Below are 23,943 nucleotides of genomic sequence, written 5' to 3' on the forward strand. Positions count from 1 at the left end.
CCCCCCCCCCCCCCCCCCCCCCCCCCCCCCCCCACACCCACAAAAAAAAAAAACAAAGAAAGAAATGGCTGTTTGTAAATACCTTACTTCCAAAGTCCTCTTTCTATTGCAGTTTTTATTGCTCCTGAGAAAAAGGTATGATTTGCCTGTGAGGGTCTGCCCTGAGAAAGCAATATTTCTGCATTACCTACTGACAGCTGTGTTTGGAGGTTTCCTTGCTGATAAAGTTGAGATTGCTGCTGTTTGGAGCAGAGGGGCAAGAAGCAATCTATCATGGACTTTCAGAAGTGAACTGGCTGATAAAGGACAGCTCCTAATCCTTAGAAAATGAGTGCACTCAAGACACAAAGGGCTTATAATCACAGTTTGGCACTCATATTCCTTTTTTTTTTTTTAACACAGCAGAGCACAATGTATTGATTATCTGTTACAGGAATAGAATTGTAAATACAGTGCATTCTTCCCTGCCCCTCCAGCAATCCCCCTCCGATTGCTGCTCCCTGTACCATAACATCTGCAGAGCCTCAGAAAAGCCCTTTTGAGTTGAATCTTTGACAAATAAATATTTTTTAAAATCTTCCAGGCTTCAGAAATATTAAATAAATATAAAATAAGAAGAGAAGAATGACACAACAAAGAGGATAAATACAGCAAATTGATCATGTTTTCTTGCCAGTCTAAGCTATTAAGTGCACTGTTATAAAACAAGAAAGCTCTTTGCTTAATGCACCAAAAACCTACCATACAAAATTTGTTTCACTTCTCTTCTTTGCTTCCTGCCCTTTCCTCCCCCTTTCCCTCACCTCTTATGACTGCCATTCTCACACTAATGAGTCTTATCTCCTCATGTCCTTTTAAATATTCCTGCTGCTTGGACCAAGTAAGCAAAAGATTTTGCCTCTGTTTCTTGATCTAAGTAGTTCAAAAACAGAGTATCTTCAGAGGACAGGTGTCTCTCTTCCATCTTCCATCTCAACTCAGACCTTTCATTAGCCCTCCACTCTCTGTAACCTGGGCTTCCTGCCAAGGCAAATGACTGAGTCCTCTGAATCCTCCTCCTCTTGTACTGCTCAAAGGATAAATGTGCCTACTGCTACCTGACCATATCAAAACTGGATCTATCACTGCTATTCATCTTATCCTCAGTTTTTTATGCTGCCTGCTCTCAATAATCTTTTTCATACCCATTCCTAAGTGCAGCTCTTCAATTTCTAGCATTAATAGAGTATCTCTGTTCAGTCCTTCTCATGGAAAAAAACTGGTATGTGTTTCTTTCAACCTCATGATCTTCCTGCTCTTACTCTCTTATCTCTCACCTGATCTCTTCCATGATGCTAACAAAACCCCAACCAAAATGTTCCTCCCCTTTCCTCACATGACTCACCTCTTCCAGGGCAATTTTGAAACGTGTATCTAATGAAGTTGATGGGTGCAATCTCAGGGCAGTTCCATTTCTGTCCATTTCTGTTTGTCCTTTCTCTCTACCTGCAACTTCTTCTTGACCTCAAAGGATGACCTTCCATTCCTCACTTACAGAAGATAATTGAGTTGTTGGAAGTCAACCAGTTCTACTGAACCAGAAAAGAAGAAGTCATATATTGTGCCAGGCCAATTAGCACACATCCTTACTGAACAAGTGGGTCCCAGTCCCATAGTTCTGTAATCACTTCTAGTGTCTCTTGCATTTTACCTTGTCTGCCCCAAGATCTCCTCCTATTTCATCCTCACCCCCAAAATTCTCTTGCTCATTGCTCTAGTCATACCATCAGCTGGTAACTGTACTTGGTTTGCTATCACAAGAATTTATGAATACTGAAACAATGGTAGTTTCTGAAGTAAGAACACTGCCATGGGAAACTAAAACATGTCTTAGTCCTCCATTTTCTCTGGCTTCTGTGGGGCCAGGGAAGGTGCCCCCACCTCTTGGTGTGGTGTAAAAATGTGGTATAAAGTGAAATTATTTGAAATGGTGGTGGGGTAATGTTAAAAAAAAAAAAAAAACCCACAACAAAACAAACCTCTTTTGTCTCTTCAAGGGAAAAACCCCACATCTTTGGCTTTTGTTACTATATAAAGCCATATTTTTCTCTTTTTTTCATCTAGGTTTTTGGGTTTGGTCACTTACTGTCCTGACAAAAAATACTCAGGTTTTAGGGTCTTCTCTGCACAGCAGGCCATTCCTATGCTCTAACTCAAATTTCTCAACTCTCCAGTATTAAGGACAGGATTTTCAAATCTGTATTTTGGCTAAACTGAGCTTGGGTGGATATTTCCTTGGCTTTTGTCTGCAGCATTTTCTGGCTTTCTATGTTCTCCACAGTGGAAGCCATTCTACTGAGAAATTCTGAAGGTGGTAGATGCCCCCTCCCTGAAAACATTCAAGGTCAGGTTGGACAGGGTTCTGAGCAACCTGATCTAGTTGAAGATGTCCCTGCTTATTGCAGGGGGGGTTGGACTAGATGACCTTTAAGGGTCCCTTCCAGCCCAAACCATTCTATGATTCTAACCTGGCTGCAAGTGACGGAGCTGATATTCAGTAGAAGAGAGAGGCAGTTTCAAAAGCAAGGCTTAATAACGTTCCCTGTTTAAAGCTAAGGGCCCTGACCCAGTCTTGTGTGTTAGGCTTCAACAAAGTGTTGTCCCCTCTTGTTCCAGCTATTCCCCCCAGTGCTGCCCAGAAAGTGTCACAAGGTAAAGGTTAGAACAGGTTTATTTGAGGATAAGAGATCCCAGGAACACTTTGATCCTCCGTCTTCTGCAAACTTGACTGGTAAGAGTCATGCCCAGCACAGCGTGTATATTTGCTGAGGATGGTCTCTGTAGCATGACCTCCTCCCTGCACTGCTGTGCTACTCGCATGCTGGAAAGAGCAGGGTAGATACCCTATGAATATCTGGGAGCCAGCAGGGCGGTGCAGGACAGGGAGGAAGAGCCCAAGCAACACTTGAAGCTCTACCATGTTTCAAGGGAGATTGATAGATGGAGATTGATTGATTGATTGATGGCTGGGAGATACGTGCAGGCTGGCTGCACTAAGGCCTCAGCTTCCCACCCGCAGCATACTTGACCACTGCTGAGGAGCTAGGCCCACACCGATAGAGACTTGCATAGGGCCAGACCCTCTCAGTGCAATGGGCTCCCTTCTTCAAGCATAGCCTTGGATCCGTGTTGCAGTACCTGGTCTAGGTCTGCTGGAATTGGGTCAACCTCCATTGGCTCCTCCTGATCTTCTAGTGGGTCAACCTCCATTGGGTCTGTGCCACCCTCTGCGGTTTTGGATTGCCAACCAAAGAGTTCCCAGACATCCTCTTTGGTTCAACTGATCTTGTAGTTGCCCTTTGACTCTATTTGGCAGCTTCACTGGGCATTGGGGCACAACATGCAGAGGCTGGCAAGTGCTGCCTGAGGCTTCCCTGCTCCTGTCCTGCTCCGATTGCTGGCGCTGCAAGTTGTCCAACTGTGGGATGAGTGGGTTCACGGTGTGCTGGGTGAAGAACTGGCTAAAGGGCATGTCTCAAAGGGTTATGGTGAATTGGCTGGGGACCGGTCACCAGTAGTGTTCCTCAGGGCTCAATTCTAGGGCCAGTTCTGTCCAATCTATTTATCAACAGTCTGGATGCAGGAGTTGAATGCACCATTAGCAACTTGGCTGATGATACCAAACTGGGAGGTGCTGTTGACAAGAGACCTTGGAGGGGGGTCTGGATAGGTTGGAGCATTGGGCAATGACTAACAGGATGAAATTTAACAAGAATAAATGCCGGATCCTGCACCTGGGACGGAGTAACACTGGACAGAAGTACAGACTGGGAGAGGTGTGGCTGGAGAGCAGCCCTGCAGAAAGGGATCTGGGGGGGGCTGGTCAGTAGCAGGCTCAATACGCGTCAGCAGTGTCCCCTGACAGCCAAGAGGGCAAACCCTGTCCTGGGGTGCATCAAACACAGTGTAACTGGCCAGTCAAAAGAGGTGATTATCCTGCTGTATTCAGCATTGGTGCGGCCTCACCTTGAATATTGTGTGCAGTTCTGGGCCCCACAATTTAAAAAGGATGTGAAGGTCCTTGAATGTGTCCAGAGGAGGGTAACAAAGCTGGTGCAAGGGTTGGAAGGCATGTCCTGTGAGGAGCAGCTGAGGACTTTGGGCTTGTCTAGTTTGGAGAAGAGGCTGAAGGGTGACCTCATTGTGCTCTGCAGCTTCCTGAGGAAAGGAAGTGGAGAGGGAGGTGCTGATCTCTTCTCCCTGGGATCCAGTGACAGGATGCGTGGGAATGGTTCAAAGCTGCACCAGGGGAGGTTCAGACTGGACATTAGGAAGCATTTCTTTACCAAGAGGGTGGTCAAACACTAGAACAGGCTTCCTAGAGAGGTGGTCGATGCCCCAGCCCTGTCAGTGTTTAAGAGGCATTTGGACAATGCCCTTCTTAACAGCATGCTTTAACTTGGTCAGCCCTGGAGTGGTCAGGCAGTTGGACTAGGAGATCATTTTACATCCCTTCCAACTGAAATAGTCTATCCTAACATTGCCATAAAGGATTAGAGTTTCCCTGCTAAGACTTCTGGTGATGAAAAGACTATGTGAATGTGAGAAGGGGGAGGGATAGAGCAAAGCACACAAGATTGTATAGCTTGAAGATGTATGGTTGAAATCCTGCCGTTAGAAGACATGGTACCGTATCTGCTAACTCCTTCTGCAGTTTGTTTTGTTCTGCTGACAGCAGCTGCAACCTTAGCAGAGAAGCCCACAACCAAGAAAGAGTACAGTCAATGGGTAAAATGAGACAGGCCAGATTTAATGTAAGTGCCTCTGAGACTCACCATGCATCAGTTGGTTTGAAGCCTAGATCTTTTCTGGCTTTTGAGGGTTTTTTTAGGAAAGAAAGAAGCTCTCTGCATTGAAATGTAAACATGTTTTTCAAAGGAAAGCAAAAGAAGACTTAGAAGTGGAGCGTTGAATGCTAACAAGTGACCCTGTTGTTGCTGTTCAAAACACATCGTGCTGTTGTTCTACATACTGGTTTATCCAGTCTGAGGTTTCACGGCTTTCTGCGCCTTAGGCCAGATATCTGCTGCAGTTCTCTGAAGCTGTAATTATTACACCTTGTGCCTGCAGGGCACAACTGAGTACAAAAGGGCCAAGCCTGAAAGCAGAGGAAGAAGCAAATCTCTGTTTTTAACGGTTACCAGCTATTTATGAAAGCTTGTGTTTTAGGTAGTCCCATGAGTGTTTTTTATGTGTAGAAATAGTGAAAACTTGGGCATTAGCTTCAGCAGCTTTCCTGTGGTATGGAGTTTTAACTGAGAGCAAAACAAAAAAGTTCATGTGGGACACAAATAGCATTTTGTAAGAGTAAAACATCCTGGAAGTGAGTGAGGAAGCTATGTCAGAGACTAAAATTACCATCTATTAGGCATTTTGCATAGATGTGCCGGAGGCAGGCAGATAGTGGGTGCCTCCTTCCTGCATTTCCATTTCATTCAACATACATTTCCTTGGGAGTATTTTTTTAATTTTTAACTGATGCTATATTCTATTGCCAAGTTGTTTTTCTTTTGAAGACAGATAGGTTACACAATCCAGTGCCAAGAATCCGTCGAGCAAGCCTGTAGCATATTATTATATAGATAAAACGAAGGCAAAAAAAGTATGTCATTCTATTTTATTTGTTGAGCAGAGTCTGTTTTTCGTGGTACTAGCTCATATTGAACCCAGTAAGAGTCTGCTCCTGAAAGCTTTGAAATGTAGTGCCTCCAGCAATACATCCTCTTGGCAAGTAGACCTTGATGGTGTACACTGAAAAGCCAGGGTGTTAACCGAAATTACAAACGGTCATCTGAAACAGAAGGATATCAGAGCCTAGGGCACTGGGGAAAGCAGAAGGCAGCTGAATCGTGGAGGGTGGAGGTAGGGGCACCGAGAATGAGCCTGGATTAAGGCGTTTGCTTTTCTCTCCAGTACAGTGGAAGGTGTGGAAGAGTACACTGTGTACTAATGCCTTGGCTCTCAGTGAGCCCTGACTAAATGACTGAAAAGAAATCCTGTGTGACCATGTGCCTGTGTGGGCACACATGTGTTTTTTGGTTTGTTTTTTTTTATGTGTGTGTGTGTGTGTGTGCATGCACAAACTTCAGGGCAGGTAAGGGATTTGTCAGGTTGGTGGCTAAATTAAACCATTTTTTAAAAAAACTAGATTGGACCAAAAGATTTTCATTGCAATGTCAGACTAGAGCTAAAGTCTTTCTAGCCACTAACAGGACTCTAACAGCTTTTCTCTGGCAGGGGCCAGTAGCAGGTACTTAGGAAAAGTGTAAAGGAGTGTGTGTAAAGGAAAAGTATAAAGGGTGTGTATGAAGCGCTACTTCTCCCAGTAGACCTTCCCAATTTAGCAGTCTGTTGTTCAGGGACTTCCTAAGCCAGATATGACACCTGTGTAATAGCTCTTCCTAGACCTATCTCCTATGAATTTGATCAGGTTCCCTTTGAACCTATTTTTATCTTTGGTTTTCCCAGGATCCTGCGGCAATTTAATTACACATTGTGTAAAGAAATACTTCCTTTCACTAGATGTAAATTTTTAGACCTCTAAGCCTTGCAACTGGCTGCCTTCCTCCCCACAGTTCTTACACTCTGAGAAATGGTGAAACATCACCTAGTCGGGATTTCATAGGTCTCTCATATCCCTCCTCAGCCACCTGTTTTCTAAACCAAGAAATGTCTTTCCTCCTATGAAAGCCATACCATATGTCCAATGATCCTTGTCCTCCTTTTTGAGCTTTTTCTGCTGTATCAGTCTGTAGCAAAACGCTTTGCTCTGCTTGTCAAAGGATAAATACTACCAAGCTGGAGAGTTCTGCTCGCTCCATATTTTTCAGGTGTATATTGTGCAAAATGGTGGTGGCATAGCCATGACTTTTGCATCGTTTAACAACATCTGCTTCAAAAGGACTGTAAACAGCAGGCACTATATTAAAATGTTTGTATTCTAGGCCATTATAAAAAAATATATACACAATCTATTATTAAAATTTTCCAGGGACTGGTGTGGCTGAGAAGTTAATTAGAGCTTTCCTTTGCAGAGGAATTGGCCTTTTTTTAATTAGACAACCCTTCTCAATTCCTGTTTTGCTTTGCTCTACTCCTCTCAAAGCCCCAGATCAACACCCACTAATTTCCTCTATCATCAGCAGGACCTGGTACAGTCCTCCTTGAAGTCTGCTGCACTCCTCCTGAGGTATCTGGGTGCATCAGGTATATAGGATGTGAAATTCTCCCTCAACATCCTTCCATCTGCTCCCTCCCCAGTTGCAGACTAAATACACTTGATGAAGTTTTGCTGTCAGTTGCACTTGTCTAATTGGCTATTGCTCTTCAGTGGAAGGTGGAATGTAAATGAAAGGGAGTGAAATGGTGCCCAGCATCCAGCACACCTGTCTGCTCAGCATTTTCATTGCTGCTTCAGCTCAAACTAACCAAAATTTCATAGGGAATTGGGTCATAACACTGGTTTCAAGAGTAAATGTGAGATTGTGAACAAATTAGAAGCTAACTACTAGCTGCATGAGTGCACAGGCATCCTGGATTAGTAAAAAGAAGGGATGGGAATCTGTCCCTATTCAGTTCAAAATTATGCTAATTCTGAAGCCTAAATATTAGTAACTTAAGTAACATCTACATTAATTACTTTATGGTCCTACCTTCTTTATCATCATGGGGCAAGACAGATGTCTGCTTAGCTTGTTTTCCTGTGTTCCTCAGTGCATCAGTTTCTAGAGTTACCCCAACTCTGTAATTATTTGCCTGCAGATTTTTTCCACTCATTGCTTGTCATATCTGCTCTCACTACTACCCTCTGCAACTGTATTAGGTGTCTCTTACTCCTTACACTTCCCTCTGCTCCTTCTCTATCAGCCTGTTCACCTCAGAAGCCTTGGACAGCAGAATTCAGAGTGCTGTTTACATAAAGAAAACCCACCCAAACTCAAAGCCCCAAACCTTGTCTCTCCCCTGCTTTTGTCTTCACCCTCAGGGTTTGCTCTCTGCCCCCAGAGGTTCCAACATAGGGAAAATATGGAAGGTGAAAGGAAGCTACCTACAGGGCAGCAGCCATCATAATGAGGGTCACATAAATAGTGACTGAGAATGCTAGCTTTGGTGAAAAAGCGAAGACCATTTTGAAACTGAAAGTTGAATGTGAAAAACATATGTCTGAACACTGGGAATGGGCACTAAAATTGTGAGAGATTAGCAGGTACATAATTATGAAGAGAAAATTATGAAGAAGCAACACAAAATACTTATCTGGGTTAAAAATACTTATCTTCTTTATAAATGGAATGTATAACGTTACATAGATAGTGGGCTCATTGGTATTACTATCTTATCAATCTTACATGTATGATTTTTAAATGTGGCTTGTGAATTTGGGTGTGTAACTTCAAAGCGGTGTGAGTTTTAAAAGTTAAAAGATAGGCCACTTCTTAAAATTGGGGGCCTTTAACTTTTCATTAATTGGTAACCTAAAATCCTGAGCTACTGACACTATTAGCTGTCTCTTGGGCTAGCCTCTGGCTTTGTTAAACCACACAACAATTAGGGGTACTTGCCTCAATAAACAGTGAGTTTGCATGGAAAAAAGATGCTTGCTTGTTGGCTTGCAACGAGAAAAGAAGTTTATGCTGATCATTTCAAGAAAAAGCACCTGAATGTAGCACTGAAAGCCATGACTGTCAGTCTTAGGAGGAGCGGCAGAATCTTAATAACTCCTTTCTTACTGAGTTACCTAGAAAAAGCTTTCTAAACATTTCATGTTTGTGCTCTCCAAAGCTTTCGCAGGTTTACACGATCTAACAGTGTAACAACAGCCGTGCAAGCAGACCTGGATTTCCATGAGAACTTTGAAGTAATCGACCCTCAAGAGGACAATACATGTTCTGGACAAATATCAAGACAATTTTCCCGAGATGCAAGTACTTCTACTGTTAGCATACAAGGGTCAGGAAACCATTACCATGCATGTGCAGTGGATGATGACTTTGATACGGACTTTGATCCGTCAATTTTACCTCCTCCTGACCCCTGGATTGACTCTATAACTGAAGATCCTCTGGAAGCTGTTCAAAGGTCAGTGTGCCCACGAGATGGCCACTGGTTTCTGAAGCTACTTCAGGCAGAGAGAGATCGTATGGAGGGCTGGTGCCAACAGATGGAGAGAGAAGAACGGGAAAACAACTTACCAGAGGACAGTAAGTAACTGCGTACAATAAAATTGAAACTACAAAGTATTTAATATAGGTCACATTTACTCCAGTGAATTCTGTATCATGCCCTTTCTTATTTAGCTACGGTCGTGATTCTCAAATGGACTGTATGTATGTATATAATAATCCTTATTAAAGTTGACAGGGAATGCAAATGCTTGGCACTTCTGAAACTCCAAAGGTATTAGCTTTTGGGATTGCATAGTTCAACGGATAATTAGGAGGTTGTGGCTAGGGATCTTGTAGTATTAATGTTTCTTAACTCTTCCATTTGAAATTACTTCTCATAACCTTAGAATATAATTGAACTGATTCTAGTTCCTTTTCATTAAATTCATATTTTAGTTGTCTTTTTAGATGGTGATTGGCATCAGAGTCTTCAGATGCTTCTCCCAACTGAAAGAGACTTCAGTCATGCTTCCAAGTTGTTCTCCCTCTCTTCCTGTCTCCAGCCTCCCTTCATCTCCCTTGCAGTTCTCATTCCTCTTTGATCTTCCCGATAAAACAAAGTCTCCATATTCTGTGATAAAAAATGCACACATGCAAACTACATCTCAGTTGTCACTGCTGCCAGAAGTATTACCCTACCTGTAAGGTAATGGGAATGTCTACTAAGCCTTCATTAGTAAGAAGGGTTGGGTAGCTCAGGTCTTATTCATTCACACTAATTAGGGAAGAAGAGCTGAACATGTGCTTCCTTGTCCAGAATTTTTTCTCCCAGTCAAAATGGAAGTTTTTTCCATTTATTTCCATCACAAGGAGCAGTTCAATTGATAGCTGTCAACTTCGGGACATAGGTAAACCTGTGAGCTTAGGAGCATGCTCCTTGTGAATTAAGCCTTTTCAAATTCTAACAGAGAGTTTCTAGAAAACAGTAAGGAGCAGCTGCATATAGAGAGTTCAATATTGTGTAATTGACACTAAGTGTGTCACACCTAAGTGTATTTTCCTGGATATACAAATAACAATTTTCCGACCCCCAAGTTAGCTCCTACCAAAGCAAGGGCTACTACTTCAGCTCCAGGATTGCTTCTTCCAAATTTCTAACCCTTCCTTTCAAGAAGGGTGGCACTAGAATTCTTTTGAGACGTGAAGGTTTTGATTTATGGAAAGGAATTAACACTGGCAAAAAAAAATATTTTTTTAAATTCTTAGAAATGTTTCTGTTATTCTTAGCTGTTTCTGCTGGAACTTTCCATTCAATCTAATGAAAGAAACAACCATAGAGAAGTTTGATCTAGATAGTTAAAGTTAGACATTATTGTAAGCAACTGGAAATTGACTTCTAATGGAAAGTATGAGATAACCTTAACATTAAGGTATGTTAAGATTTTCTATTTCTAAAAAATTTCTGTTATATAATAGGCTAACAATTTCTTCTGAGGGAAAAATATAGAAGGATTAGCCTTCAAAGCAGATCCAGATTCCCCAAGTTTTAGAGTATTTGAACTTCATTTTTAATTTACATCATCAGTACATTCCAAAATCTCTTTGAAAATGTGTCAGAATACAAGTGTTTTCTGTTGTTAGTATGCAAGAAATAAACCCCATGAACTAAGAGATTTTAGATTGAAAAAGGAGTATGAACACATAACAAATAGGGAATACACAACATTTGCAAGTCCAAGTCAAAAAACCCACTTGCTTTCTCTTTGCCACAACTTAGATTGGACATAAGGAAGACATTTTCCACAATGAGGGTGGTGAGACCCTGGAACAGGTTTCCCAGAGAAGTTGTGGATGCCCCATCATTGGAAGTGTTCAAGGCCAGGCTGGATGGGGCTTTGAGACCTGATCTAGTGAAAGATGTCCCTGACCATGGCAAGGGAGTTGGACTAGATGATCTTTAAAGGTCCCTTCTGACCTTTCTGTGATTCTATGAGTTGATAATAATGGAAAAACCTACAAACTTTGTGCACCAAAGTAGTTGTTCACCTTGGGAAAAGAACATGAAGTGAATTTTACAAGACTGATACACGCAGAATGTGTATATCTATGTACAGAATTTTCTCTCAGTGTCTTGGTGTCTTTGATACATGATAATTTTAAAGGGCTCTTATTCTGAGCAATCGGTGGGAGAAGTCAGTTATGAGGAAGATAAAGGAGTGGTTAGGCTGGCTATTCCCCATGCCTCCTTACAGCATGCATGGCATGTGTCCTGCAGATTGTTCCTCCTCTTCATTTTTCTGACATGAAGCACTTCTCGTGATTTCTGGAAACAGGAGGAGGAAAGGGGTTACCTGGGTTTTGTGGTCACTGGTGAGGTACTGGTTTTGGTGTGACACTGTTGGCCGCTCCAGCACGTGGCAGCTGCCTCCTGCAGAGGCTGCATGGGGCTTTCTGCTGCAGCACAGCATGCCCCGCTCTACCTGGTGCCAAGGAAAAGCATATGGCTGGGGCCACTCTGCCCGCTTAGCAGCGCCAGAAACAAAAGCCTGGCTGTTACAAACCCTGCCCCGAAATATGTGTTTTTCATACATCTATAAACTTTGAAGAGAGGGACGAAAGAGCAGAAGAGGTGCTTTTGCTTTGGTTTTCCTAATGAAATATAACCAGAGCAGGGAACACATCCTTTGTTTTCAACCTGACATCCCCAGCGTGTGTTTGGCCAGATAACAAAATAACGAGAACGTGTGATGAGCGAGGTTTTCTCGACGCCATGGCAGCTGACAGAGGGCTCGTCCCCCTGGCGCTCCACGTAAAATGATCCGCGCTTCCTGCAGACAATGCGGCCCTTGTGCAAAACAGCTGTCTCAGGGAGACGGCTGGCTGCTGTTTGACAGTAGCTTGTATGTTACATAGATACGTTGGGTATTATCTAGCTGGGAATGAATCTACCAGATGGGATTGAATGTTTCTAGCTGGGAAATGGAGTCTGCTGCTGTGTATAAAAACAAGCTGTGGTTCAGTGGCTGCACGATGAAATGCCAATATAGAGAGAAATGTGGCTCCCCTTCTGCCATGAATTATTTATTGTATAGTATATTCTGGTTTTATCTGAAATCATTTTCTGATAAAGCCGTGGCATGTATAACAGGCAGATGAATACCACTCACGCTTTGAGCTAGGATACTTGATATTGTTTCTGTGTATTTTGCTGTTACAGGGATGTTGGCTACAAACTCTAGGGCTCTCATTAAAAAAAAAGATGTTAGAGATATGGGGCTAAACAACTTGTGAGATTTGATTGATGTTTTGGATCAGGCCTTAGGTGATATCAATTGTTTACCTTTTTTTTTTTTCTCCTCAACCCTCTGCTCTCTCCTACCTCTCCCCTGAAAAATTTCATATAGTCAGAGCCTCACCACTGATGCTGGTGACTATTTGGATGAGGCCTCTGGAGTAACCAATTACACACAGAAATAGCAGCAACAGGCCTGGCTCCCCATGCAGTGCTGTTAGCAAGCAGTCTCTGACCACATTTTTCCCCAGATGCAGTGGGCACAGGAACATGCACCTATGGCCTCAGCCTGGCTTTTGCTGGATTTTTTGCTGTTGTTTTTATTTCATGTGGGGCATTAACCTTTCTGGAAAAACTGGAGGGCTTCATTTTGCTTCCCCTTCAGAAATGTTTCTTTTTCACATGGGGTTGTAATGTGGCTTCAATGCAAAGATAACCATTGGAAGCAAACAGTGGGCCTGATACGCCACAGGTCAGGTGTAATGTGGGTTTAGTGGCAAGACAAGTTAGGCCAATCAAGTAAAAGCTAAAACAGAAAACCAAAGCTCTGACAAGATATGTCATTATAACTGTCTTGTGTGTATATTATACTCCTCTGGGCTAGTCTGCAAACAAAGGCTGACCTCCAATCTGCAGTAACCTCACTGCTTAGGACCAGAGTCTCTGCAAATTCAGCCAGTTCTGGCAAATTATGCAATGCTTGCACACTTTCTGCTGTTTTGTTTTGTTTTGATTGTTTCAAAGGAAAACTTAAAGAGTGAAGGCTAGACACAAGAGAAGAAAGTTAAGGAAAAGACATATTTTTCATAATAGTTGTGCATGGCAAAAGAAGAGGAGACCCATGCAGTCACTCTGAGCCATGAGCAAGGAAAACCATTTGCCCGTCCTCTGCAGGGCATCCCCAAGCTGTCCTGGTCCCTGCCGCCCGGAGGAGTGAGGCGGCCTTGTCCTGCAGTGCGCTGATGCAGCCTTGCAGAGGGACCATCACCAGCCCTACGTGTGGCGGAGTCCTGCTGGAATCCCCCTGGCTACGTGCCTCTGGCTGTATGCCTGACTCGTCCTTTTGTTGTTCTGGTTTTCTTTTCTCCCCAGAAGAGACTTCTCCATACACAAGGGTTCCTCCAAGGAAAGCCAGCTCCTGGTTGGAAGCCCTGCCAGTGTCCAAAGGCTAGCAAGGAAAAAAGAGAAATCCACAAGCAAGAAAACAATCTAGTCAGGGAAAAAACATGAAGTGTGCTAATAAAAACCAAGTAAGCCAGAGAACACATGGAAACTGCTTTACTGCCAGTGAACAGCATTTACTCATGCAGACAGCCCTATTAATTTCAATGAGATCACTCCTATAAGTATATATGACTCAAAGCTAGGACTGCTCCTTCCATGGTTGCTCCATTTGGCTGTTTTCTCCTTAACAGCTGAGCTTAAAAGACCTGAGTAGTAGCTTTAACTTTGAATTTCCTGGCTTTTGTCATGGTTGGCATTATTTAAATGTAGGTCTGTCAACATGAATAGGCTAAAACGCTGGTCCATCCTGGCTTGGAAATGGATTGTGACAACTCTATGGCAGGATTGCTTCATATGCACAATGCTCAGCCAACATCTGCAACGCAAATGTCAGGCTGTGTCCCTGTAATTTTGGCTATTGTTCCTGCCACTTGCTCCTGGGGCAATGAGCAAGTCGCTGGGCTTCTGTTCCCTAGCTTGCGCCCTACCTACCAACCAGGTGTTTTCACATTAAGGGCATTTGATAGTCACAGTCCTAAAGTGCCTCCTTTGTCACTTGTTAGACCCTAAGGCCTGTCAAAGTTTGAAATGCAAACAGATCAGTTGGTGGTTTAGGGCCAAATAATGCTGCTGCTCCTTCTATCCAGTGGCTTCTATGATGTGATGACTTTTCACGTCACTTCAGGTGGTTTTTGTTGTTGTTTTCTTATATTTTGTTATCCTTGTTACGCACGCAGTCTCCTTCCCAGGTAGAGCAGATGAAAATATCACCATTTTTTTGCTTGTGTTTGCAATTCTTTTTTTGTTGTTTCATTTCTTTTCCCATGAAAACATGGAGGGGGGAAACACATAGAGCTCTACAGTCCCAAAGTAGGTCCTATGTGGTTCTTAGAACAAAGAGAAGCAAGAACTTATTGCTTGAACAGCACATAGTCTAAGTCTATATTTAAGAACGTTTTAAAAATGAGAACAGGTTGCAGGGTTAGAGACACAAGGAAATTCACTACATGTGTCTACCCTAGAATAAAATTCTGCAACCCCTAGTCAAGAACAATAATAGTGAGGAGGCACTCCACAATAGCTGAGTTGTATCAAAATAGCTATACCGAAGCAGTTCTTCCAGAATAGACATAACTGTCTATTTCTTAAAAGTTGTCACAGGAGAGAACTGAGTTTACAATGAAGAGAGGTCAAAGCAAGGAGCTGTGTTGGTGGGGGAAGGAAAAATTCAAACTATAAAAACAAAACACTGCAGTACACACTCTTCTCCCCCTTGGGGATGGGGTCACAGCAAAGCATATGATGGATGTTAATACTGTTGCTTAATGCATTACTGGAAGGCATTCAGATCCACTGCTGTTGAGTGTGCTGTATAACCCTGTATGGAATAGAAAGCAGACATGAATAACATTATATAGGTGTTTAAATCCGTTATGATTGCATCTTGATGGGTCGGTATTTTTTGTTGTTGCTTGGTTTTATACATTTTGTTTGTATCCTATTAGCCAAACACATCAATTTGAATGTTTATGTTTTTCTCCTGTACCCCATTTCCCTTGCTGTTAAAGATTTCTCTGATCTTTTTCTGATGTGTTTTGAGTATTATCTTTGCAATTCTATTTACTTTCTTGGTATTTGGCTTCAAACCTTGCAGGCTTTTCTCCTAAGAAAGTATCGGTCTATTTTTACTTTTTGATTTTTTTTACTACACCTTGGCCTTTCTCTTTGGCACTGGAGGTTTTGACTAGTAAGGGAAACTAGCATTCTGCCTTGAAACACTAAAAGCAACGTGCGTTTGGAAACAAAACTTAGGCTATTGATAAGGCTTTGTGCCTCCTGGAGAGAGTCCTTTCAGTCTTTCGCATGCTTTGTCTTTTTTTTTTTTTTTCCTAACTTCTGTGACAGAGTTGGTTATTGACGGGTTGCACATTAACAGGCCACTTGCTTTGGAGGGGCTAGGAATCAGTGACACTTGACTAGATACAGCCACAGCTACAGCAGAAGTGGCAACAATAGAGAACAGCATCAGCATGCATCCCACAGTCAGCTGGGATGATGGTTTTTAGGCAAATAGCCAGTCACTAGGCAGCCAAGGACAAGGACTTCCTTTTCCCTCTGCTGAGATCTCTGAATATTAAGCTCTTCTTCCCTCAAAGAAAGGCGCACATTCCCATCCATCACCAACAAGGTGTATTTACATTTCTTCGTGCTTGGGATGTGATATTCAACTCAGGTGGTGCAGGTTTCCAGGAAGAGCCTGACTTGTGTTTTTTTTTGTCCTGAGAAGTCAAGAGACCGTTTTTTCTCTCCTTCTCAAGTCTTGGGAAGCATCAGAGTGGCCGAGCTCCAGATGAGGCAGCTGTTCCCAAATATACTCAGTGGGAAGAGTTTTCATAACAATGGGAACCACATGAAAGCTCCCAGAGTAGCTCCTCCTACTATTGAAAAGTCCTTTCAGTTGAGCGGTTTGCATATTGGGTTGCATAAATGACTAGACACACCAAGGGGTCCATTTTCAGCACTGTGCGCATAGAATTAGACACGCAAGCCTTGCTAACAATAATGAGAGTTGTGTGCAAAACTCCCTGTGCAATATGCTGAAAATATTCTGCTTAGTGAATCTTCCAGCTCACGGCTATTTCCTGGCAGCGCTGAGTTCAGTTCTGGGAACAAAATGAAAGTCTGAGCTCTGTGCGTGTTCACAGACCTCTTCCCTATAGTTTCTGAAAAAAATTTGAAAATACTCTCTCTTCCCTCCCCTTTTTTTTCCCCCCCTTCGTACGTCTGAAGTATAAATGAACTCCACATCCCACTTTTCCTTCAGCAGCCTTAAGAAGCAAGCTTTAAGGCTGCTGAAGGAAAAGCCATTTGCCTTGGAGGAGCAGAACACAGATTTTGTACTGCTGTGTGTTGGGTTTCAGTTCATCACGAGTGTTTGTGCCAGTTTGCTTAGTGTGTGACTATGCAAGTGAATCCTGTGGAGTGGCCTTTCTCTTGCCAAACATTGCACAGTGGCATTCTGGTCGCAAGCTGCCATCATGCACTGCGGCCGGTCACAGGACTGTGAGACCCTAAAAATGTGGTTAGAAGGGGTTATAGCAAAGTTGTGTTTATTTATTTCTCTATTTATTTATTTTTCATTGTGGTAAGTCAAAATACTTAGCAGTATTTTCCAGTGGAGCTCTGCTAACATTGTGTTAGGTTTTATACAAAAAGTGACCATGCCCAAGGGATGCTACAGAGAATGGCAGCTTAGGACTAGTATCTCTTCTAGGCTCTGCCAACAATTCACTCACCTTGAGCAGGCCACTTCATCCCTTTGTTTTTCCTGTTCCTCCCTCACCTGCCTCATGTATCCAGACTGTAAAATTTGTCCTGGGAAAGTTGCTGTGTTTATTTGAGGGCTGGAAGAATGCAAATATCTATGAGTAGAAATGATAGTGAAAATTGTGACACAGTGGCTGCCATTCATGTTTTTCATTAAAGAAGTGGTAATTAATTTTTTTAGTAATTTAATTAGTTTTAAAATCAATATTTAACCAGAGAATTGGGGGATAAGAAGTTACTTCAGCTGAGAGGGAAAATTAATGATGGAGCCAGATACATCCGTGATGCCAACATGTTTATTTAAAGACACTGCATATAGCATAGTTGTTGTTTTTCTTCCTGAGCATTGAAAGTCTCAAGCAAACCAGTAGCTGCTTTCTTGCTCACAGCATCAATTTTCTTTCAGTCAGCAGTCCTCAAAATCACACTCTCTTTTCTGGATTCACTGTCCTACTGCTAGTTGAGGCCATGTCTGTCTTTCTGTCTTTCTGCCCTGTTTCTGCATGCTTGCTTCTTTTTTCACATACATACACACACACACGCACGCGTGTGTGCACACACTCCCCGTGGACCAGAGCTCAACAAAGCCCCAGGGAAAAGTCTCTGAATGCACCACTGTATGCCTCAGTTTTGGGTAGTGTATTCCCACCTACCCCTTGCAGCACTAAAATCCCACCCTTTCAGTGAGGTTGAATGCAACCAAAACAGTATGAGCTCCTGTTTTGTTCAGAGGCATTTACTATGGGCTGTGTCTTCTGGTTCACTGCAGTCCTTCACAGCGCTCAGTCAGTCCAAAGAGCCCATAAGTACCCAGACGTCTGTACAAAGGAGTCCGCAGGCAGCACAGGAGCTGGGCTAGGACTCTAACACCTCCCTCCAGGTCACCAGCAAGGAGGAGAGGACAGTGTGTGATCTCTCCCTGCAGCGTGCCTGGACATCCTGATTCAAAGGCAGAAGCTGCTTCAGATTGTGCTCATGCAGAATACTCAGAGGGTCTGAATGAGATTCATCGGTGTGCATTAAAATCACCATTCCCTTTCAGGAGCTCAGATCAAGCAACACAGCTAAACCTGGGAGCAAGGCGTCAAGTTGCTAAGCGAGGTGGCAGAAATGCTGGTAGATGCAATGTTTTCCAAACAGTGTAGATGGCATCACAGGCTTTGAAAGCTGCATGTCCTTGCACAGGGAGCTGGGTTTGTATTTAATGTCTGAGCCTGGGTCATAGTGATGACAAGAGGTGTAAGTTCTGGTGAGCTTTCTATACAGGTTGCAAAAGCTTTTGATTAGCCGTGTTTATACTGCCATGGAAGCACTCTTTGCTGATTACAACTGGTCTCACTGGGGGAATGAGAGTAAGATGCAGCAACAGATTAGTATTTTTGCCTAGTGCAGATCTGGCATTAGATTTATCAGTTTCTCTCTAATCTGTGACTGAGAGATAACATGCTTTTTGAAAGCCAGAGCTGACTACTGCACAGCTTTCTCCTCTCTTTTTATAGGGTTTTAGTTGCCTGCAAAGAAAACATCGTGACTTACATTTCTTTTTCTCTCAGTTCTAGGGAAAATTCGAACTGCAGTGGGCAGTGCCCAGCTTCTCATGGCTCAGAAATTTTACCAGTTCAGAGAACTTTGCGAAGAAAACCTGGTATGTAACTTTTCTGCTAGACACTGTTGTGTGCCTTTTACAACCTCTGAATAATCATGCCTAAACTAGACAGATTTTCTAACATGGTAATTTTTCCAGTAAAGGCCTTGATATGAATTTGGGAGTAACTCTGTGAAACTTGGTGGAGTCAGCATGAGTTTCACAATAGCTTGAGAGCCTGAAAATAACGACAGGCAAAAGCTTTGGGTGAAATATCACTGAGGCTCTGCTACTGATTTCAGAGGAGCAAGGATCTGTTCCTTGACCTCTGAGTTCAGGTTGCATGGGCACAGAGATATTTGGGTAAAAGACCTTAAGGTCTTTCAGGGTGGACGAGAAGTCTCATGAGTGGGGCTTTCCCATAGAACCCCAATGCCACCTGTATTAAACAAGACAGAAATACCAGGAAATCAGACACTGAAAGTTGGTGCTTCATGTTCCACAACCCCAATAGTGAAAGAGAGAAAAATAATTTTCCAGAGTGCTAAAAGGGCAAAGAGGAAAAAAAGCCAGTATGTTATCATTATTATTACTGTATGTAATTGGCATATGCTACCACTATTATTATTATTTGCTATTTTTATGCTGGTAGTAGTAGTAGTAGAATCAGAATTCTATTCCTGTTGATAAATAAAAATACATTTCACACCAAGTATCTAAAGCAGTATTCTCAAAAATGCCAGCACTTATAAAAATTTTCAAACTTTTTAATTAACAATCCATCCTTGCAGAGTAGATACAATACATTCAATTCACAATTTTGGCATAGATTCCTAGAAGCCCCAAAAGCACAGAGCATCATTCTCTGTCAGCATAGAATAGGGAAAGGAAGGCAAACCCTGTGATACTCACCAGAGCGGGGTGACCGTCTTCCACTTCAGTTAATGCACCTCTGGAATCAAGCCCCAGACTAGAATCTGCCTCAGTGGACAAATGCAACAGAAATTGGCTCTGTCTGAATAAGCCTTCCAATTCTTAATACAAAAATTGAAAAAGCATTCTGGTTGCACATTTTTGTAAATAAAGGCCTACAACTAGGCAACCTGCTAGTGTCAAGCACTGAAAAACTAGGGATCCAAGTGTAATCTCTGGTCTCCTTATGAATCTAAAAATATATGCTTTATTGTTGTCAATAATTGCTCCTTTGGTGGTATAATCATCCCAGCAAAATAATTCGTCAGTGTTGCTGTGAAAAGTGCAAGAAATTTCATAAGAAGGCAAGAAACTGACTCTTTTGGGTTTATTGTTTCTGGTGAGGGAGAAAACTTTAACACAGAGTAAAACTTGAGCCATGTAAAACAACATGCAAGGTTCTAATAATAATGTATTTATTAATTAATAACAATATATCAACGTAATCTTACAAGACCACAGCACCCATGAAACCGTGCTGACTCAGATTGGTGTAGGGACTCCTCAGCATTTACAAAAAAACATGCTTGAAGTGAGTGTATGCAACACCTGATCTTATTTGAAGAGTTTCATTTGGGAACCAGCTTATAGAGACACATCCTGTAGAAAGCTTTCCCTCATAGGAACTTTGCCAGCGGAGCAGGGACCATTTCATATATGTTCACTGCATGCAGAAAATGTTCAGAGCTGGGTTGCGCTGAAGGGACAGAAGACAGCACAGGACCTCTTAGGTCACCATCCTCTGGCCCATGCTGCACTGGAGATGCTAACAGTCCAGGTGTGCTCTTCTGAGCAATACTCTTGGGCTGATGAACTGGACTGAGTTTGCACACGCAAAGCAACACTCCCCACACAAGTTCCAGTCTCACTCTTCCCAAAAATGCACCTGTAAAAATGGGATTACTGTGCTTCTGCATGTTCTCTTCTAAGCCTTTCACCCTGCAGAGGTTATTCTTGTCAAAAAAATATGAAGAAATTGGCCTGCGGTGTGTAAGGGGCAATTTTACTTCACATGGTGTATTTTTGTAGACCTTAGGTTCTCAGGGTATGGAAAAAGCGTTCACGCATCGGTATGTCACTATTTGCACGTGCAGCAAATGTACATTTGCACAGGTATCAGTCTTTTTACAAGTGTGAACATTTTCTCATGTAAGTGCAGAGGAGGCTGGCAATTGATTTCAGTGTGGTTGGGATATCACTGGTTGGGCCCAGGAATATCCCTAGGCAGATCCTGCCATGGGGGACCTGCCACGTGCCCTTTCCCCGTGGTCCAAAGGGGCTGGCCACTGCCTTCAGTGAGTGGCAGCTTGCAGGGGCACAGCAGCTCAACACTGAGCCAGACTCCATGAAAAAAACTCCGCCAGTAAGTAGTGCTCCGCTTTGCTTCTCTGTGTCTCTCCGATCGCTTGGATCTGCTGGAACTGCTTTGCTAGCAAGATTCGTAACCATTTGCACAAATGCTTTACATTAAGAGGTACTAAAACCAATGTGTTTTTTTCTTCTGTTGCACAGAATCCTAATGCACATCCACGGCCGACCTCCCAGGATTTAGCAGGGTTTTGGGATATGCTGCAGTTGTCCATAGAAAATATTAGTATGAAATTTGATGAACTTCATCAGTTAAAGGCCAATAATTGGAAACAGATGGATCCTCATGACAAGAAGGTAGAACATTGTAGATTTTGTATGCTTCATTTAAAACCCTGCACAAATACTGGACAGATTAAATAGGCCTCTGTGTTACAGCGTTGACGTTAAAAATGTGAAATGAAGCTCATATCAAATTAATTTCATTGTAATAACAATGTTTACATAATAATCATCTGGGATATTATCTGTAATATGTTTCAGGCATATTTTTAAACCAAATCGGTCTTTGTGAATCGGGTAATGGGAATGTGGTACTTTGTTAAGCTTTACATTTAATCATATTAGATGATCAATCGCTGGAAGGAACTGCCTTATATATTGATTCTTAAAATTAAATAAATCACATTTACGGTTCATATTATTGCATATAGCAAGAGTTCTAGGTTGTGTTACTGAAAAAATTAGGGAAGCACTGTAACCATCGCTGACTTTGGTACCAAGATTACAAACAGAGCAATATCAAAAATATGCCTTCCAAAATGTTACATGAAAGAACTACATTTTTTTTGTCCGTTTGTTTGGTTTTCATTTATTTTGGGTTTTTTTTAATGGGTGAGTTCATAAACAGGTTCACTTTGCTGGTAGTGTCGTTTACCCAAGGTAGCATAAAAATCATCTGGAGCTTTGATCTTTTTTTTTAAATGTAGTCTTCTTCTGTCACCATGAAAAACTACCACATCTCCAAGTGTGAGCCACATTTCACTTTCCATTCTCATTTGGCACCATTGCCTTATTTTTTTCCTCACTATCTGCATCAAGACAAACAGCACTTGGGTGTGCCAAAATACACAAATGTTTCAGAAAATCCTTAAAAGACAGACCCATTCCTAGAGGAATCAACGGTCTAATGTTGCGCTTCTATAGGTATGTAATTTGATGGCTGAATTTCCAGTGTGGCTGGTCTGATAGCAATGAATACAGACAACAGGTAGGGTCACCAGAAGGAGGGGGAACGTGACTTACAGGTACAGTGGCTCAGACAGGAGTCCGGGCTGCCCCAACTTACAGTCAGCTGGCTGCTGATGACCAAAGTCGTGTTTTCTTTTGGACAAATAACCATAATAATATCAAACCCCATTAACCTTGCAGCAGGAAGCTTGCAAAGGCAGTGCTGGTAGCACTCTCCCTCCTCCTCTGATCAAGACTAAATACTCATTCCTGACTTAGGAGTGCCATGTTCACACCATTTGTGTACACCTAGTGTGTTTTGTAGGGGAATGAATGGGAATGTGTTTTCCTAGCCCAAGGTACTGAAGGCAAGTCATTTTCTTATCTTCTTTTTTTTTTCAGTATCTATCAGAAAAGGAAGTTAAAACCGTCAAACATGCATGCACAGAAACGCTGGTATATGGTCTTTCATTAGCTTTTACAGTAAAGCGGGTAGGCCGAGTGTTTGCAATTGCAGCAGTAAGAAACGAGAGCTTTCCTTAAAAAAAATGTGCCTTTTCTTTGCTTCTGAAAAACATTTCAAAGAGTTTCCAACAAAAAGAAGACTGTAACGGGTTAAAGGAAGTTAAGTAGTGCTGAAGAAAGGGACCTACAGTAGGAAGGTAAAGATTTTAAAGAATTACACTGACTGTGTTCCTGTTTCAACAGCATTTGTCTATGATTTTAGATGAAACAGATCATGTCCTTTCTTAGAAAGGATTAAAAAAACAAACCGAACTTTCTGTGGAATTGATACTTGCAGTTGCCTTTGGCCTTTGCCACTGGGCTGTTTTTAAGCAGCATAGATTAATCCTTGGACGGAGAGAAAAAGCAAAGTATGAATAAGTGTAACTAAGCACCTTTATATTTCGAGCCATGGAAGCTGTTGTGAGCAGCATGAGAGAAAATGAAAGGGCAGAATGGGACCTTTGTAGTGCGATAAAATCCCTTCGCTCAGAGACCATGTTCACAGTTGGAAGGGGATGTAACTTAAAAGACAATCTAATTAACTTGACAAAGTCTTTGTGGCCGCCTGAAATTCAGACCTGAATACACTTTTCTTTTTCGAGAGAGATCCTCTCTGAGGGGGTTTCTTTGTTGGGTTGTTGGGGTTTTTTTTGTGTGTGTGTGTGTGTGTGTACATGCACCAGGATATACATAAAAGTCCTTCTTGTTGAATGCATATCTGGAGCTAGCTGCCACCATGATGATTAATGCATGTTATCTTAATGGATTTTAAGTTTTTCCTACCAGTTTTTCCTATTTCTAGCTGACTGTAGCTTGTCATGCCTATTTAGCAGGAGGCTAGATTTTATGAGCTTGCACAGTGAGGCCCAAAGTGTGGGATTTTTGAGCAGTCATTAAGCCACTACAAAATATATACATAAATATGTGGTGTTATTAAAAAATATTTATTCTGATGCACCAGCTGCAGGCAGCTAGTTCCCATGTGCATTTGGGAACGCCAAAGCCACGGTACCTCCGTGTTGCAAGAGCGCCTAGCATTACGTACGAATAGAAGAGGGTAGCCTGGGAGTCGGGGCCCTCCAGGGTTCCTCTGCCGAGGGCGGCGTCCGCTCCCAAGCCACAGATGGCTGTGCTGGCGGCGGGAGGCCGCGACCGAGATGCTCTCTCCTTTCTAGTCCCTGGCACCAGGAGGAGACGCCTGGATCCCCCCCTGCCCTGGGGAGCCGCACTAAGTGGTTAGCAGTGGGGGCCCCGGTCCTGGCAGCGCCGGGCGTTTAACGCACCATCCCCAAGGAGAAGTAGCACTGCGGCCAGCCCTCCCCTCCCCTTTGCCCTTGCCCTGTGTTTATGAACCC

At 42.6% G+C, this 23,943-nt stretch overlaps 1 protein-coding gene across 4 annotated transcripts in view; it reads left to right on the plus strand.

Annotated features, from left to right (window-relative positions):
• Positions 1 to 23,943, plus strand: part of DLGAP1 (discs, large (Drosophila) homolog-associated protein 1) — a 142,082-nt gene that overhangs the window by 116,713 nt on the left and 1,426 nt on the right. For all 4 annotated transcript variants that reach the window (XM_010584844.1, XM_010584843.1, XM_010584846.1 and 1 more), the window contains 3 exons: positions 8,821 to 9,239; positions 18,540 to 18,631; positions 21,056 to 21,208. In XM_010584844.1, coding sequence (XP_010583146.1) covers positions 8,821 to 9,239; positions 18,540 to 18,631; positions 21,056 to 21,208 — 664 coding nt within the window. The remainder of the gene's footprint in view (positions 1 to 8,820; positions 9,240 to 18,539; positions 18,632 to 21,055; positions 21,209 to 23,943) is intronic.

This window comes from Haliaeetus leucocephalus, unplaced genomic scaffold (assembly GCF_000737465.1).
Source record: "Haliaeetus leucocephalus isolate CR32 unplaced genomic scaffold, Haliaeetus_leucocephalus-4.0 Scaffold1007, whole genome shotgun sequence".
Lineage (NCBI taxonomy): Eukaryota > Metazoa > Chordata > Aves > Accipitriformes > Accipitridae > Haliaeetus > Haliaeetus leucocephalus.